This window comes from Convolutriloba macropyga, unplaced genomic scaffold (assembly GCF_964194025.1).
Source record: "Convolutriloba macropyga unplaced genomic scaffold, txConMacr16.3 SCAFFOLD_6143, whole genome shotgun sequence".
Lineage (NCBI taxonomy): Eukaryota > Metazoa > Xenacoelomorpha > Acoela > Convolutidae > Convolutriloba > Convolutriloba macropyga.
This window is the reverse complement of record NW_027449147.1, coordinates 1-13668: the sequence shown is the minus strand read 5'-3', so window position 1 is coordinate 13668 and position 13668 is coordinate 1. Positions and strand designations below refer to the sequence as shown.

At 54.4% G+C, this 13668-nt stretch overlaps 1 protein-coding gene across 1 annotated transcript; it reads right to left on the bottom strand.

The window, feature by feature from the left end:
* Positions 1-7754: 7754 nt before the first annotated feature.
* On the bottom strand, positions 7755-10247 carry LOC142354820 (uncharacterized). Its single transcript, XM_075407186.1, has 5 exons — positions 9945-10247; positions 9586-9699; positions 9053-9238; positions 8589-8702; positions 7755-8188 (listed from the first exon to the last, which is right to left on the bottom strand). Exons 1-5 carry the CDS (start codon positions 10245-10247, stop codon positions 8003-8005), a joined length of 903 nt encoding a protein of 300 aa, XP_075263301.1. The 3' UTR covers positions 7755-8002.
* Positions 10248-13668: the final 3421 nt, after the last annotated feature.

Sequence of the window (13668 nt, the reverse complement as noted above, 5' to 3'; positions counted from 1 at the left end):
CCCCCACCTTCTGTCTCCCTTCCATGCTATACATGTAGAGCCCCTGTGGCTTCGTCCCCATCTGCTCCCTCCTGCACACTGCCTCTGCGCTGTTTCCGTGTCTCAGCAGTACCTTGTTGGTGAGATGAACCGGTTTTCTGCCTGAAGGTTTTCACGACCACCAATTAAACCCCTGCCAGATGGAACAATAGTGGTGTCACCATAATCATTTTTGCGCAATACCTTGGTGGTGACACCGTGCAATGAGTTACAACTATGCATAGGTACAGGCAACGCAACGGGAGGAGCAGGAATGTAAAACCGCCTACCACCCGGCACGGCGGGGTGGGTATGACGGCCGAGAGCTGTAAAGACTGCAGCGTCATGCATGCAGGCAGCGTAGGAGTGATCATATAGACCAGCCGGGGAGGGGTCCCAAACGCGGCCGTGCAGGCAGGGTGCAGGGTGCATTCCCTAACCTGTCGGGCCGACATGCCCATGAACTGTACCCTGCCGAGCAGGAAGTCGGCCCAACCCCTCCAGGACGTCATAGAGTGCAATGAGTGTGTCAGGGACTCAGGGTTCAACAAATCCTAGGGCGTAAGTAGGCCCTCTAAGGCTGAGGCCTCACGTGTGCCTTTGAAACCTTCTGACGCCCGGTGGGGGCTAGAGCGGGGGGGATCTGTTTGGACCGAGCTAGGTAGCTCTGTCAGAAGCGCTTTGCCATGCATCCCCACCCTGCCTGCGGCCTCCACAGCAAGCGGGGCAGGCCTGTGTTGGTGTCGTCATGGCTGGGCAGTGTTCCTGTCTCTCCTGAACTTCCCGTCCTCCACAGCTGCCGCAGCTCCTCCTGGCTGCTGTGCATCCCCCGCGTTGGCGTTGCAAGTGACTGCAGTGGCTGTTGCCATATCTACCAGGAGATGGCGTTGCAAGTGACTGCAGTGGCTGTTGCCACATCTACCAGGAGATGGCTGTGCCTCCCATCCCAATTAAGGAGCAAGACATCTGATGGTCTCTCCCGCCGGCCGGGTGTTCTGTCTTATTAGTCCTCTCATCTCTCGACAGGGACAGGTCTGCACAGGGGATCCACCTATCTCTTCGTATTATATTGTACGAGTATCCCCGTTCCCTACCCTCTCGAGAGGCTCTACCTAGCTACAGTACCTAGCTAGTAGGGTACCCTACCTAATAAATTATCAGAGCTACTCTTTTTTGAGACATTTGGTACGTTTCGATATACTGGGTATAGTACTATCTGGGTGTACTCGTACGACCAGCCGCCCATGTCGGCTGTCGGCTCACTCGCGGCTGTCGCCGACCTAGGTTGTACGTCGTACGTTCTGTCCAATTAATGCCCGCGCTGGGCCCGCCGAGCTGGGCCCGCCCCACTCGAACATCCTGACTCCGGTACGTAAACTTGGAGGACTACGAGTACCTACCTACTGGATCGAGGCACCTACCTGCCAGACATCTATAAATAAATAGTAAATTTGCAGGGCGCAGGACCACCACCTAGGGTACCCACCAGTGCCTACGGGCTACGAGTACTGTAAGGTGTACGTGGATACAGACGGTCTCATGAAATCTCACGCGTCTTGGAAAAAACGCGTGTGCGCTCTTACGCTCTCGGTGTATTGTGCTTCCGTACGTACTGCCTCGAACTGATGCATGTCTCCAGCAAGCCACATGAAACGCGTTGGGTGGAGCCAGGCAGGTTTCCCCTGCCTTCCTGGTGCAGTAAGAAGACGCGTTCAGAAACACGTGGGGTCACTGGCCAGCCAGGAGGGCCGGCCGTCGGCCGAGGCTGCCCGGCCGGGCCCCGGGACGTTACCTACTAGTACGAGTACTGTAGCCACTAGTAACTAGTAAGTACAGACTTCCAGTATGAGTACGAGTACAATCATTATGTAAGCGCATTGGCGCGTATATCCGGGCGGGGGTACGAGTAGGTACCTAGGTACCTATAGAAAGGTATCCTATAGAAAGGTATAGGGTAGGTAATAACTAGGTACCTATAGAAAGGTATAGATAGGGTAGGTAATAACAAGGTAGGTAGGTTGATAGGTTGATTACAAGCCCGGATGCAGCCTCACAGCTAGGTAATGACAAGGTAGGTACTCGTAGGTATCTCCTGGGTAGGTATAGTACTGTAATTTGTACCTGCCTGGCAGGGAAGCCGTCGGAATCCGGCCGGCCGGGCGGGGATGTGTTAAAGATAAGATCTTTTTTGAACTTACGGTACAGTAGCTCGATATATTCACCCACAGACGACAGACCATGTCCCACTGACGTGCTACTGTACAAGGTACAACGTACGAGGCATCCACGTGAATGTACTCCGGTCCTGGTGATGGTGTGGTTCTTACTTTCTGTTAGGTCTTATTTATAATGAAGCAATATGACGAGTACCCCCTTGTAGAATCCTTACAAGGATTTCATCGTAAAGTGCATTTTTCACATCATCCTGAGGGACTTTTAGGCCACAACCCACATTTTCGTGTGGAGGGATACGTAGAGATGAAGATTTGCAGTGAGGGAGTATGAGCCACAAAAGCTCTAACAACAAACCATAAAAATGACCTTTTTTGGATCTCCATAGAACACAACCGCCTGGAGCATGTGGCCAGAAGCGACTTTCCGGTTGGTAGGTACAGCATAAACAAGACGGGCGGCTAGGTGGGGCTGTAGGCGGTACCTAGAGAGTAAGCTGGGGTCCATGGCGGCAGGCCGGGGCCCACAAAGTGCATACATGTGGCCTTGGATTGCCTGTAATTATCCTAAAAGTGCACTCAAGTCACGCGCAAAGTGTTGTCGCCCCCCCTCTGCGTACTCGTACCAGTATCTTTTTAGCCATTATCTCCTGGCCGGGCGGGAGATAAGGATAACAGCTACCAGTACAACGTTGAAAACCTGCAATATCCTTCCTTGTGTGCAGTTCGTTCATAAATAATTGACCTCAACGTCGACAAACGTCCACTTCGTTCCCGTCTGCCTCCAGCACAGTAATCGTGAGGCAATTCTGACTCGACCTTGAAGGAAGCCGCGGAAGTGAGCTCCTGCTCTGTGCCTAGCTAGTAGTCCTACTATCGGTAGTAAAACAGCACCTCCGCGCGGACGTGCGAGGTCGCTCACCTGGCTGGGGTTTCTGCGCGGCCGTGTTCACCGCGCAGAGCTACTTGGTTCGGGCCGACTTCCCCTGCACAGCAATATCTATCCTGACGTTCATAGGGACATTCTTTCGGAGCTGAATATCACAGAGGAGCGTTGTCTGTCCCGGACACTCACAAGAGGACAGCACGGAGAACTCAAGCTGTGCAGTCTCGTATCGGCTACAGGTCGAACGCGCACGAACTTCCAGAACAGAGCTCCTGAGTACGCGCTCGACAAAGCGGTATACAAGATGGGGATCCCCATCCGCAGAGAATTTACGGATGAGGCCTCGACGAGTAAGACGAGGAACGCGCCCCGAGTCGAGTCTCCCAGCTCCAGCGCCACCACCTCCGGAACAGGACGAACATCTGGAGTGGCATTTGAGAACGGCAGCTCGACGGCCACGGCTGGGCCAAGAACCAAGCCCCAGCAAGGGGACGTTGTGGCTCTGCTCGTGAATATAGCCTGGCAGAATGTCTGGCGGGGACAAGTGGGCGTGATTACCGACACTCACGGGGAAGACAAGCTGGAAGTAGAGTTCAGAGACAGGGCCACAGGCGAGTCTTTCCAGTGCCTTCACGTTCCGTCGGAGCAAGTGCTTGTCCTCCACCAACGCCAACACCCCGACTACTGAACGCTTGAACTATATAAAGCACCCCGGAGGATCTAAGTGTCTCGTTTTCACGCATGTATATACGATGTAATGTTCCAGTCAGTGGGAATCCCTTCCGATGCCCGATCAATTCGAAAAGCGATGAATTTGTCTTGTCCGGAGTTGTCTCTGTAAGTTGCTTTTCGTTTAGCTAATTTCAGACGTCCACATATCCTTTTACACCAGAGCGTGCGAGGATTATGGAGGGACCCTTCGGGCCACTGCGGCTTATACGTACGGGCCCACACGGTTGTCGAAGGGTCGGGCCGGGGAGGAGAGGCCTGTTCCATGTCCAGCAACTTTCAGGCACCTCGAGGGCTGACAGGGGGGTCAGGTCCCGGCACATTGGTGAACTGTGTGTCTCGGCAACGCCAGTAGTGCATGTACACAATAAGCGACTTGGTTATAGGAGAATAACTCCTGGTGGAAACTGCACATTTATGACCCGAAACGAGGCTTATCATTTCAGCTTCAGGGGGATTATTGACCAACCACAACATGTAGCCCACAACATGTGCGATGGCTCGGCTAAATACTGGTGACTGCCAGGCAACCATAGAGATCTCCACGACGCGAGACACAAAAACACACGCGCATGATGGCACAGTCAGACAGACAGACACAGACACACACACACACAGAACGACCCTTTCGATCGCGGAAACCACATGCAAATACGAGTCTTGACATCCTAGAAGGCCCGGCACTCAATGCTGACTCTTGATGTATGGACTTGATCACATCTCTGGTCAATGGCATGTGCCTTGGTTTGTCTGTCGGTGTGTCTCCTAGGCATGTTCCTTACATCTGATCTCCTCAACATTAGTACTCGGACACAGCTACAACCTGCTTGCGAGTTGCTCAAGCGCCATCATCTGGCAGACTGTGTCTGCAAGCGAGGGAATTACCCTTGGCAAATGCTATCCGCCACCGCTGTAGGATGTTTGGTTTAGGGACGCGGATGCATGTAAATTCTGTGTAGAGTATTAATTCCTGGCAATTTGGCACTATCTTGTATCCATCTCATTTCGCTGCAGTGTCAATGTATGGCTTGGCCTAGTGCAACAACTGTATATCATGTGCCGATCATCAGCATCGATGTATGCCGAGATCTGATTGTCACAGAACTCACCAAGGTCAAGGGCCGAGCCAAGGGGGGGCCCTGCCATGGTGAAAGCCACAGAAGCGAGCCGTTGCGTTTCAGCTCGGGAAGTGACATCTGTGTGTGTGTGTCTAGTTGAACCACAGGTGATAGAGGTTGCAATGGGAGTGCACCCAAGAATGTCATTGTGCAACAACCACATGGGCGCCGTTGCTTATTCCGATCGTCCTGCATCAGCTGATTTGCCAGCTGGCCCGCTAAATTCATCTCAACATATGTTGTGCTTCAACACTGATCCCTGCTGTTGAAGTCAGTCTGGTGTGCTCAACGAGAAGGCTGTTTGAGTGTGTGGGTGGTTTAGGGGTCGTATGTGTTGGGACATGATAGGGACCGATATGGAATTAAAACTCTTGAAATGTGACGTGGCATCCCCTCGCTAGCCAACAAGCAGTTGCGCATCACACGCGGTAACAGTTTTGCACTAATACGGGAATATTGCCGCGTGATCCTACCGTCGTCCTCACCGCGCGTACGAACAAGGAATCGCTTCGCCTGGAATTGCTACCAGTATCGGGCAGCACGTAGAAGAAACCTCAATCGAGCCAAACTAAGACTATTGTTACTCTCTGCCCGGATCTTGCCTGCCTGATCAGCTGTCGGCCTCCGGTAGGCAGGGACGCCGGACGGCCCTTCACTCTTAAGCATGCGCACGAATTCCCATATTTAATAGCCAGACACAACTCACACATATGAACTTCCTTGTAACATTTTGTAAAAGGATATCGCTACCCTACTGTAGTACTGTACTCGCAGCGTTGAAACTTGAAGCTGTTAGATTTATGGGCTGGGTACGGTCGAACGGATACACGTGAGCGGCGACCCGCTCTACCTCACAAAGGGCGGCCCGCCGGCCGGGCGGGCTGGCGTGAGGGGGCCACGAAATTCGAATGCAAATCCTTTCCCGGCCGGTGAGGGATAGAGCTCTACAGTAAGTAAGAGGGTAGTGTAGGTACTAGGTACCCTACCTAGCGTAGGTGGTAGAGAGTAGAGGGGCACCATCTGGCAGACGCTATCTGATAAGTATGGCATGCAGCTTTCCCACCAAATTACGGCCTGGCTGGGTATACCCTACTTAGTGCTCGTATAGGGAGCTCCTGCCAGTACTGTAGCTGGTCTAATATGCATATGAAAGCCGGACAGCTAATTATACCCCTAACTAAGGCTACTCGCAAGCTAGCTATATCCTGAATTAGTTAGTATTGTACTCGTACGTAGGGTAGGGTGACGTAGGTTCGTGAGCATGCAGCCACACAGCTAGGAAATGGCAGCACCCGGCCGGGCAGCCCAGAAAGGCTTGCCCGGGTAATATGACCTTATTAGCAACTTGCGGGACAAAGTAGAGTGCACATATACGGGCCCGCCACGTACCGACCCGGCCAATAACACGATCGGAAACGTACCACTACCGGGGGGGGGGGGGGAACTCGCGATAGTCGGTAGGTAGGGTACTGGGTAGGTACCTACAAACTTCGATTATGCTTTTTAGCGCTTGCCCGACGCCCGTTGCTGTTGCCTTGTACCCGGCATCGGACACGCGGTCTTGTGTCAGCTCCCCTCTCGGTGAAATCTTGACTTAGATGCATATTGAACAGTTCCATAAATCGAGAAGTAAACTATGCGTTCCGAAATAGTCATCGAGCAGACACAAATTCTTAGGCATTGGAGACCGATTTCCGTACCGAAGTATTTTGTCCGTACAGTTCGAAAATCGAACTTTTCAATTTCTCTCTGAAGTCGGATATAGAGAATATGATGTCTCTTCCTTATTATTATTCCTCTCGTGGCTCGTGGCCCGTGGGCGACAAATATCCCGATCTACTAGTAGATAAGGATAGTATATTACAAATTTAACCCGAAATTCGGTTCTCGCTCGTTCCGACATTCCGACCACCCGCCCGCCCGGCCGGCTCGAACATCGCTCGCACTCCCTCGCGCTGCCCTGGCTTGGACGAAGCTGACGGTCAGCCCCTCGCGCTGCCCTTGGACGAAGCTGACGGTCAGCCCGAGTGCCGGAAGAATCGCCGCTCCCCCCCCTGACGGCCTTGAAATCTGCTTGCACTCGATGACACTGGCTGCTTGAAACTAAGTTTGCGTGTACAGCATACCCCCCGTCCCAAGCTTTCACTCGAAGACCGTCCTGCTTGACCGGCCCCTGGCAACCCCGATCACGCCCATGCACATCACAAGACGGTAACATGAGCACACGGCCCACCTGCCCTTTGCCCCACCTGCCAGATATCTTCCTCCCATTAGCTAGGCTAGGGTAGGCGTGAACCCTGTGTGGTGAACCAGGCATGTGTGGCGCCCATCCACACCAAAATCATGTAATTCAGTACACGGGTGTGAAGGAAAATTCTGTCCATGCTGCTTATCCTTGCAACTACTACCAGCTCTGCATGCGCACTATGTGCTACAGACTGTATCATTCTACGGCTCACACCTGGCAGTGTGATCATGACAGATCAAAGCACCTACCGCAGTCAGTACGTGTCCAGAACCTTTCTGCCGCGATGTTTGGCCTGCAACATGGAGTTGGATTTGAAATAACTTTCAGCAGGAGAGCGCACACATGTTCCATGCGAGCTCGTGTCTGGAGCTCGTGTCTGGTAATATTGTAGTCCACCGCCTCTTGTGGTCCACCGCCGGGGAATTGTAAGTCAGCTCCGCGAGCGGTGATTGATTTTTCACCGCAACTCTGCTCTTCCTCGCAATCCTAGGCAGCTTTACATGAGCGGAACGAGGACGAGTGCGTCCGGTATGAACTACCACGAATTAATTATCATCTCAGCAGAGACAAGACTAGTTGCGTGCATTGATCTCCGACGAAGGAATTTGCTGCCATCCATCTCTGATCCTCGTTCGGCATCACAACTGCCGTGATTAGACAGTCCGGCCGAGGGTGACGACTGACGTATCTGAGAGTTTAAGCCGTCTCGAATCAGTAGCACTGATGGGGAAGGGATCAGGAAAGACAGTTGTGGCTTTGGCAACACGAGGATTCAATGCCTGAGAGCTTGACTTCCTAGAGATGGTACTACTCCAGCAGCTAGTCTATTGGCTCAGAAAAGCTTGAAACGCTTGAGAGGAGACTCGGCGGTCGCCCCTTTCTCTATGAACTCCTTGCACTTGGCCTGGAGATATGGGGCCTCTTGACTGTAGGCTGCTGCATACCCCTCCCGGCTGGCGCACCTCAGCATGTACTGACTCACAGCAGGCCACTTGCCCATATTGATGTCCCGGAAGAACTGCAACGACAAGCACGTGGGCACGAACGCACGGCCACATATTCCTGAGAGGCTCTTTTGTGTGATCACAATATGACAATGGAATACTGACAGCCGGCCATAGCTCCAGACTATTTCCTCCCTACCCTCCATCATTTCATCTGCCAATACGTCCTCCCTAGAGGCAGATCCAGGGAAAGGACCGGAAAGAGCGGAGAAGCGGGGAGCGAAGGGGAGGGAAGGGAAGGGAAGGGAAGGGCAACGAAGAGTGGGATGGGGATGGAGATACGGACTGGATCGGGGGTGGGAGAGGAAACGGAGTGGATCGGGGTGGTTGAAGGACATGGAAGGCCGGACAGGTAGACCATGAGGTAGTGACTCAGTGGGGCGGGCATGCAGGCTCATTGACTCGAAGCCTTACCTGCGGGACGTACAGCAAGTAGGCTCCCACAGCGACATCTGCTGCCGAGAATTCACCGCCTACCAGCCACTCCTTTTCACTGAGGATAGCTTCTAGACGGTCTAGCGCACGGACCTGCCAGCAACATTCCATGACGATCATCGTTTGATAGACGAGGTGCATGCTTATCCGTACAGTCAGCTGTGGAGGCAGTCTCCGAGAGGACGGGTAGAGTCAGGGGAAGATCCTGCGTGCTCGACGTATGGATCCAAGGCTATCCCTAGTCCATGAGGAAGGCAAACAGGATGAGGAAAACAGCAGCGGGCATGCACAGTGCCATCGGGCACAGCTGGTGCACCCTGACACAGAGACGACCGTGCCGTCACAGGGGCATCACAGTTTGACGGCCATATGTGAACAGTGGTACTTGTGCAGTGCATGTGACCTGCTCTCCTGGAGTCGTTGTAGCATATATGGGGCCAAACCTGTCCAGCAGCGCCCCGTGCCCCTGTGTCCACAACTCTCCCCTCGGGTGTTTCGACGAACAGGCAAGGATCCAGGGTGGAGTTGGCCCAAACCAGCCAAGGGAAAATTTGGGCTCGCTTCTGTGGGGTGTCTACACCACCATAGGCATCTGCTATGTAGGCCAGGATGGCCCCTGACTCAAACACCTGCGGGGAAACACAACGAGTCGTCCACAGCCGACATAGCTGTCATATGCACCCGCGTGTGCAGGAACGGGGTGCAAGAGCGGTGGCACATGGGGATGGGAGGGGAGTACAGGCAAATGAGGGGCAAAGGCCAGTACTGGTGGTGTGGCGGAGATTTATCGGGGCGATCAGAAAGGGAGAGGGCTACATGGACGCTGGCCAGGGGCAAAAGGGGGCCGGGGGTGGGGGGAGTAGCAAGCTGTGAGGATGTCGCGGCAAGTGAGATCAAATTAAACTCAGGACACCAGAGGCGCGCAGTGAATCGCACGGCCCAAAAGGCGGGTAGTCGTATTGCTTGTTTTCCACACCTCAGTGTCATTGTCCCGCAGGGCGGGGACTTGGCCGAAAGGGTGTGGGTTCGAGGGATCCCGAGGAGCCCTCATCTCGAATTCGCAGCCAAGCTCATGGAGGTACCAGTTGACCTGCAGTGATTTCATAGGCGGCAATTTGAAGCTGCAATCAAAGACATACTGGGATCACTGGAGGCACAGGCGGCAGGATCATATGCCCAGGTAGGGGTCGTCTGGTAGACATCGAGGTGTGTGAGGGGCCTTAATTCGGCAAGAGGAAGAGAACGAGGAGGACGAGGAACAGATCAGTTGTGTGTTTCTGCTTGTCAGTTGTGTGTGGACAGCTGTGGCGGTGGGGGGAGGCTGAGGGGGCATACAAGTGGAGATCTCGAGCCCTGAGTTCCATAGAGCTCGATGCCAGCTCGTGTTTCAACTACAGGCCTGCAGCGCAGAGCAGCAGATCGGCCGTGGCGCACAATTGTCGACCGGGGAAGCCTCCCCTGTGGGGTCGGCGGACGGACGCTCGCGACGGAAGTGTGCATGGCGGCTGGAGTTGGGAGTTGGCGCGTTCGTGTGGACACGTCTGCGCGTGCAGATGGTGAATTTAAAACGCGTTGGGTCACTACGACTCGTAGGGCCTCATTGCTGGTGGCTTGGTCAATTATTGTCGCTCTGTGCATTGTACGGCTGTGTCCTGCAGCCGATTGACAGCCGCGAAATCGCGTCGCCGGAAAATAAGGTTACGTATCCCCACGTTAACTCTAGGTTGTTTTAGGGTACAAATTCAGGTAAGTACTCGTAGGTACGTACATACTCGTACGGTACCCTATAGGGCCGGTAGCCCAACCCGATGACCTCCAGGTTTGAACCTGCTTATTGTTACATGTGTACACATGGGCTTATTTTACACCGGTCATTACAGTATTGCGTACCTCAAGTAAGGATGAGTAATACGAATATGACCCTCCGTCTTTGACCGTTTTTTGACCTTCCTCCCAGGGGGTGAAAAAAAATGACCCGCCGTCTTCTGGGGCCGCGCCAGCCGCGCCCGCGCCATGTATTTAGTACATGGTTGCCAACTGCCGTTTGCCAACTGCCAATTGCTTGTACTGTACGCGTACGGCCGAGGTAGGGTAGCAGGTCTGTCTCCGCGGGCTTTGGCTTTTTACACGGCCCGGTCCCGATCGTAACAGCAATTTAGAGCATGCCTTATTGCCTCTGTATTGCGTATATTGGAGATACCAGTACGTACGCATACGCGTACGCGTACGCTCATGCACTCATCAAGCTGCGAACAGTGCTGGCCAGCAGTGCGTACTCACGTTGCGCGTATACAGTACAGGAAACATCATACATAACTCATACATGGCGATATACACTAGAAGTTACATATGCAGCAAGGTATTGTACTACAGTAGGTAGTGTACCGTCTTCGATTGTGTCTTCGTGCACATGCAGTACAGACTTCAGTACTTGTGCAGTACAGTAAATTTCAAGTAGAGTACAGCACCATGTGCTGCAGGATACTCGGCTGCCAGGTTTGCCCTGAACCCCTGATAAAACCCCCTTGTTTCATGTCATTGCTGTACATCTGCCGTGTTTCACGGCCCGCGTACAGTACATGTCTGACAGCCGACTGAGCTGACCTCAGTCAGCCCACCGGTTAGCCCACTTTACAAGGTGGCCTGCCCGTTGGAGTTTCCCTGTACTCAGGGTCTTTGGAACAGCTTCACAGAGCTACCTTCAACATATGCGTGCCCCTGTCTCCCCAGGTATCCATTTCTCCCCGGCCTGCCTCCTTATGTTGAGACCACTGTTCATTTTCGCTGGTTCCTGCACTTCGATCTAATTCCCGGTATCATCATGGAGGTCACACACTGCACCAGCGCACGGCCCCTCGAGGGGCTGCCACCAGTGCACAGACTTGGGTCTATGGTGTGCCAATGGAGCAGCGGAGATCGTACAGGGCAATGGATTCTTTTACTCGCACTTTATTTCTTCCACATGTAAGAAGTTGCTTGTCATTTTCTGACGTGCGATTGACGAAGGAATTCCTAAATTCCAGTTTCTGCTATACATATTCCTGCACGACATGAAATGGGCTGGGTTGATGAGATGGTGAGGTGCCGCTTACAGATAGCAGAGGGGGGGGGGGGGGGGGGGGGGTTGCTTCCAGGCTTTGTCTCCCCATTGAAGTTCTGTCAGCGATGTTTCCGGCGTCTCAACCGAAGCGTGTGTGCCGTCTGCACCATCTCTGCACCTACGCCATTTCTCGGGGCTCCTTGGGCGGGAGGGGATAGCAGTAGCATTCAACCGCTCAGGGTGGAAAGAGATACCGACAGCCTGCACCTCGTCGCCCAGCGATACATCCCTTCGGGCCTGGCGATCGCGGTGTGGCGCCTGGATGCAGCATGGCTGAAAAACACGGTACAGAAGGACTCATCGCTACTTGCCAGCACTCTTGCGTGCATGGCTGGGTGTGCCGTGCATCCCAACGCTCATGACGTCAAAGCCCTCAACGCCTCGAGGGGAAGATATACATGGAAGCAGCTGCAAGTGTCACAAGCTGTGTTGCTTTACTCTGCGCCCGCCCTAGACCCTGGCTTGTGCAGCTGTCCAGAAAAAAAATGGGCAGCTCATGGAATTGGAGCGCGTCACATAAGGTCCAGCAACATGACGTGTCGCTGTGAGGTCGCCACCTCTGCTCGGGCAGAGGAGGCTTTACAGATACATACGTTGTTACCAGCATGACAGCGGCGGCCGCTCCCACGCGACACATTGCTGCTGGGGCGGGGTCGTGCAGGACTTATGGAGCATAGTGTTCCACAGTCAGCTCTGGGAATTGGGACCGTAAACACGACTGCCCTCGGGAAGGCTAGGGCAGCAGTCAGGATCGAGCACAAGTAGTACCTCGACTCAGACACGCCCGGCAGCCCTGGGTTTGATCCGTCTCTATGCAAATCTGCGCCCCCTCCCATCGCTCAGATAAAGCCCCCCCCCCCCCCCCCGCGCTTCTTGAGTCCATCTCACCAACACGTACCCAAGAGAGATAGATAGAGACACAGACACAGACACAGACACAGAGACAGAGGGAGGGAGGGAGGGATAGCCCTGACAATCCAACTGCAAAGACAAAACCGTAGCATGAAGATCCGATGCCACGCACAAGTGTGTGTGCTCAGACCCGTGGCACATGATTAAAGCGTGATCAGCCTGTCAGTGACTGGCCCAACTGGAGGTTCGTTACACACTCCCTTGCCGCAGCCCAGCCTCTACGCGTGCGGCTGCCGCCATATAGGCATCCATCTCCACGCTGGCAGTGCGGATGTACTCGGCACTCATCTCTGTGACCGGAGCAAAGGCCAGCCGGCCACTGAGGGACCTGCGCCTGTTGCCAGGGGGCGCCTCGAACAGTGGTAGACTTGCACGGCACAGCCCCCAGTTGCCTCTTGCTATCTCCCCCAACAGCTGCTCTCTCGACCAGCGAGCGCAGCCCCAGAATGCAAAGACAGCCGCACGCCTCTGTCCTTCAGTGCCCACCCCCATGTCGTTGACACGGCCTCCATGGCTGCTCAGGGTACCCGCCTCATTCGCCCGGTCTTCCAGGCTCTCTCCCTGGCGCCCTTCACTATTATGCAGGGAGTGCGCAAGCCGCACAGCATCACCCAGTCGCTTCACCAGCGTCCACCCGCAGCCCTCTGCACCTACTACGAGGCAAGTCGACAGCCTTGTGTCCCTGCAAGGACCCCCTGAGTAGTGAGTGACCTCCACCTCTTGCAGCACTTCTTGCAGCACTTTTGGGTGCTCCTCTTGCACTTCTTCCAAAGCCATCGCCACATCCTCCGGGCAGGGAGGCTGCGCCATTGGCCTAGTCAAGTTCACAGCCTCCACGTGGTCGTCTGCATAGGTGCGACGCTCTGCTGGCGATACCACCAGCCGGCAGGGGGCTTGCAACGCATCCAGAGCTTCCCTCAGGTCGCCGGCTGCCATCCGCCAGGCTACCAGCTCGCACCACCTGCATCGCCTGCCCCTTCACTGCCAGCCCGAGGTCAGGGTTGATCCGCGCCCTGAGCCAGTCCAATCGAGCAGCGTCCTGAACGG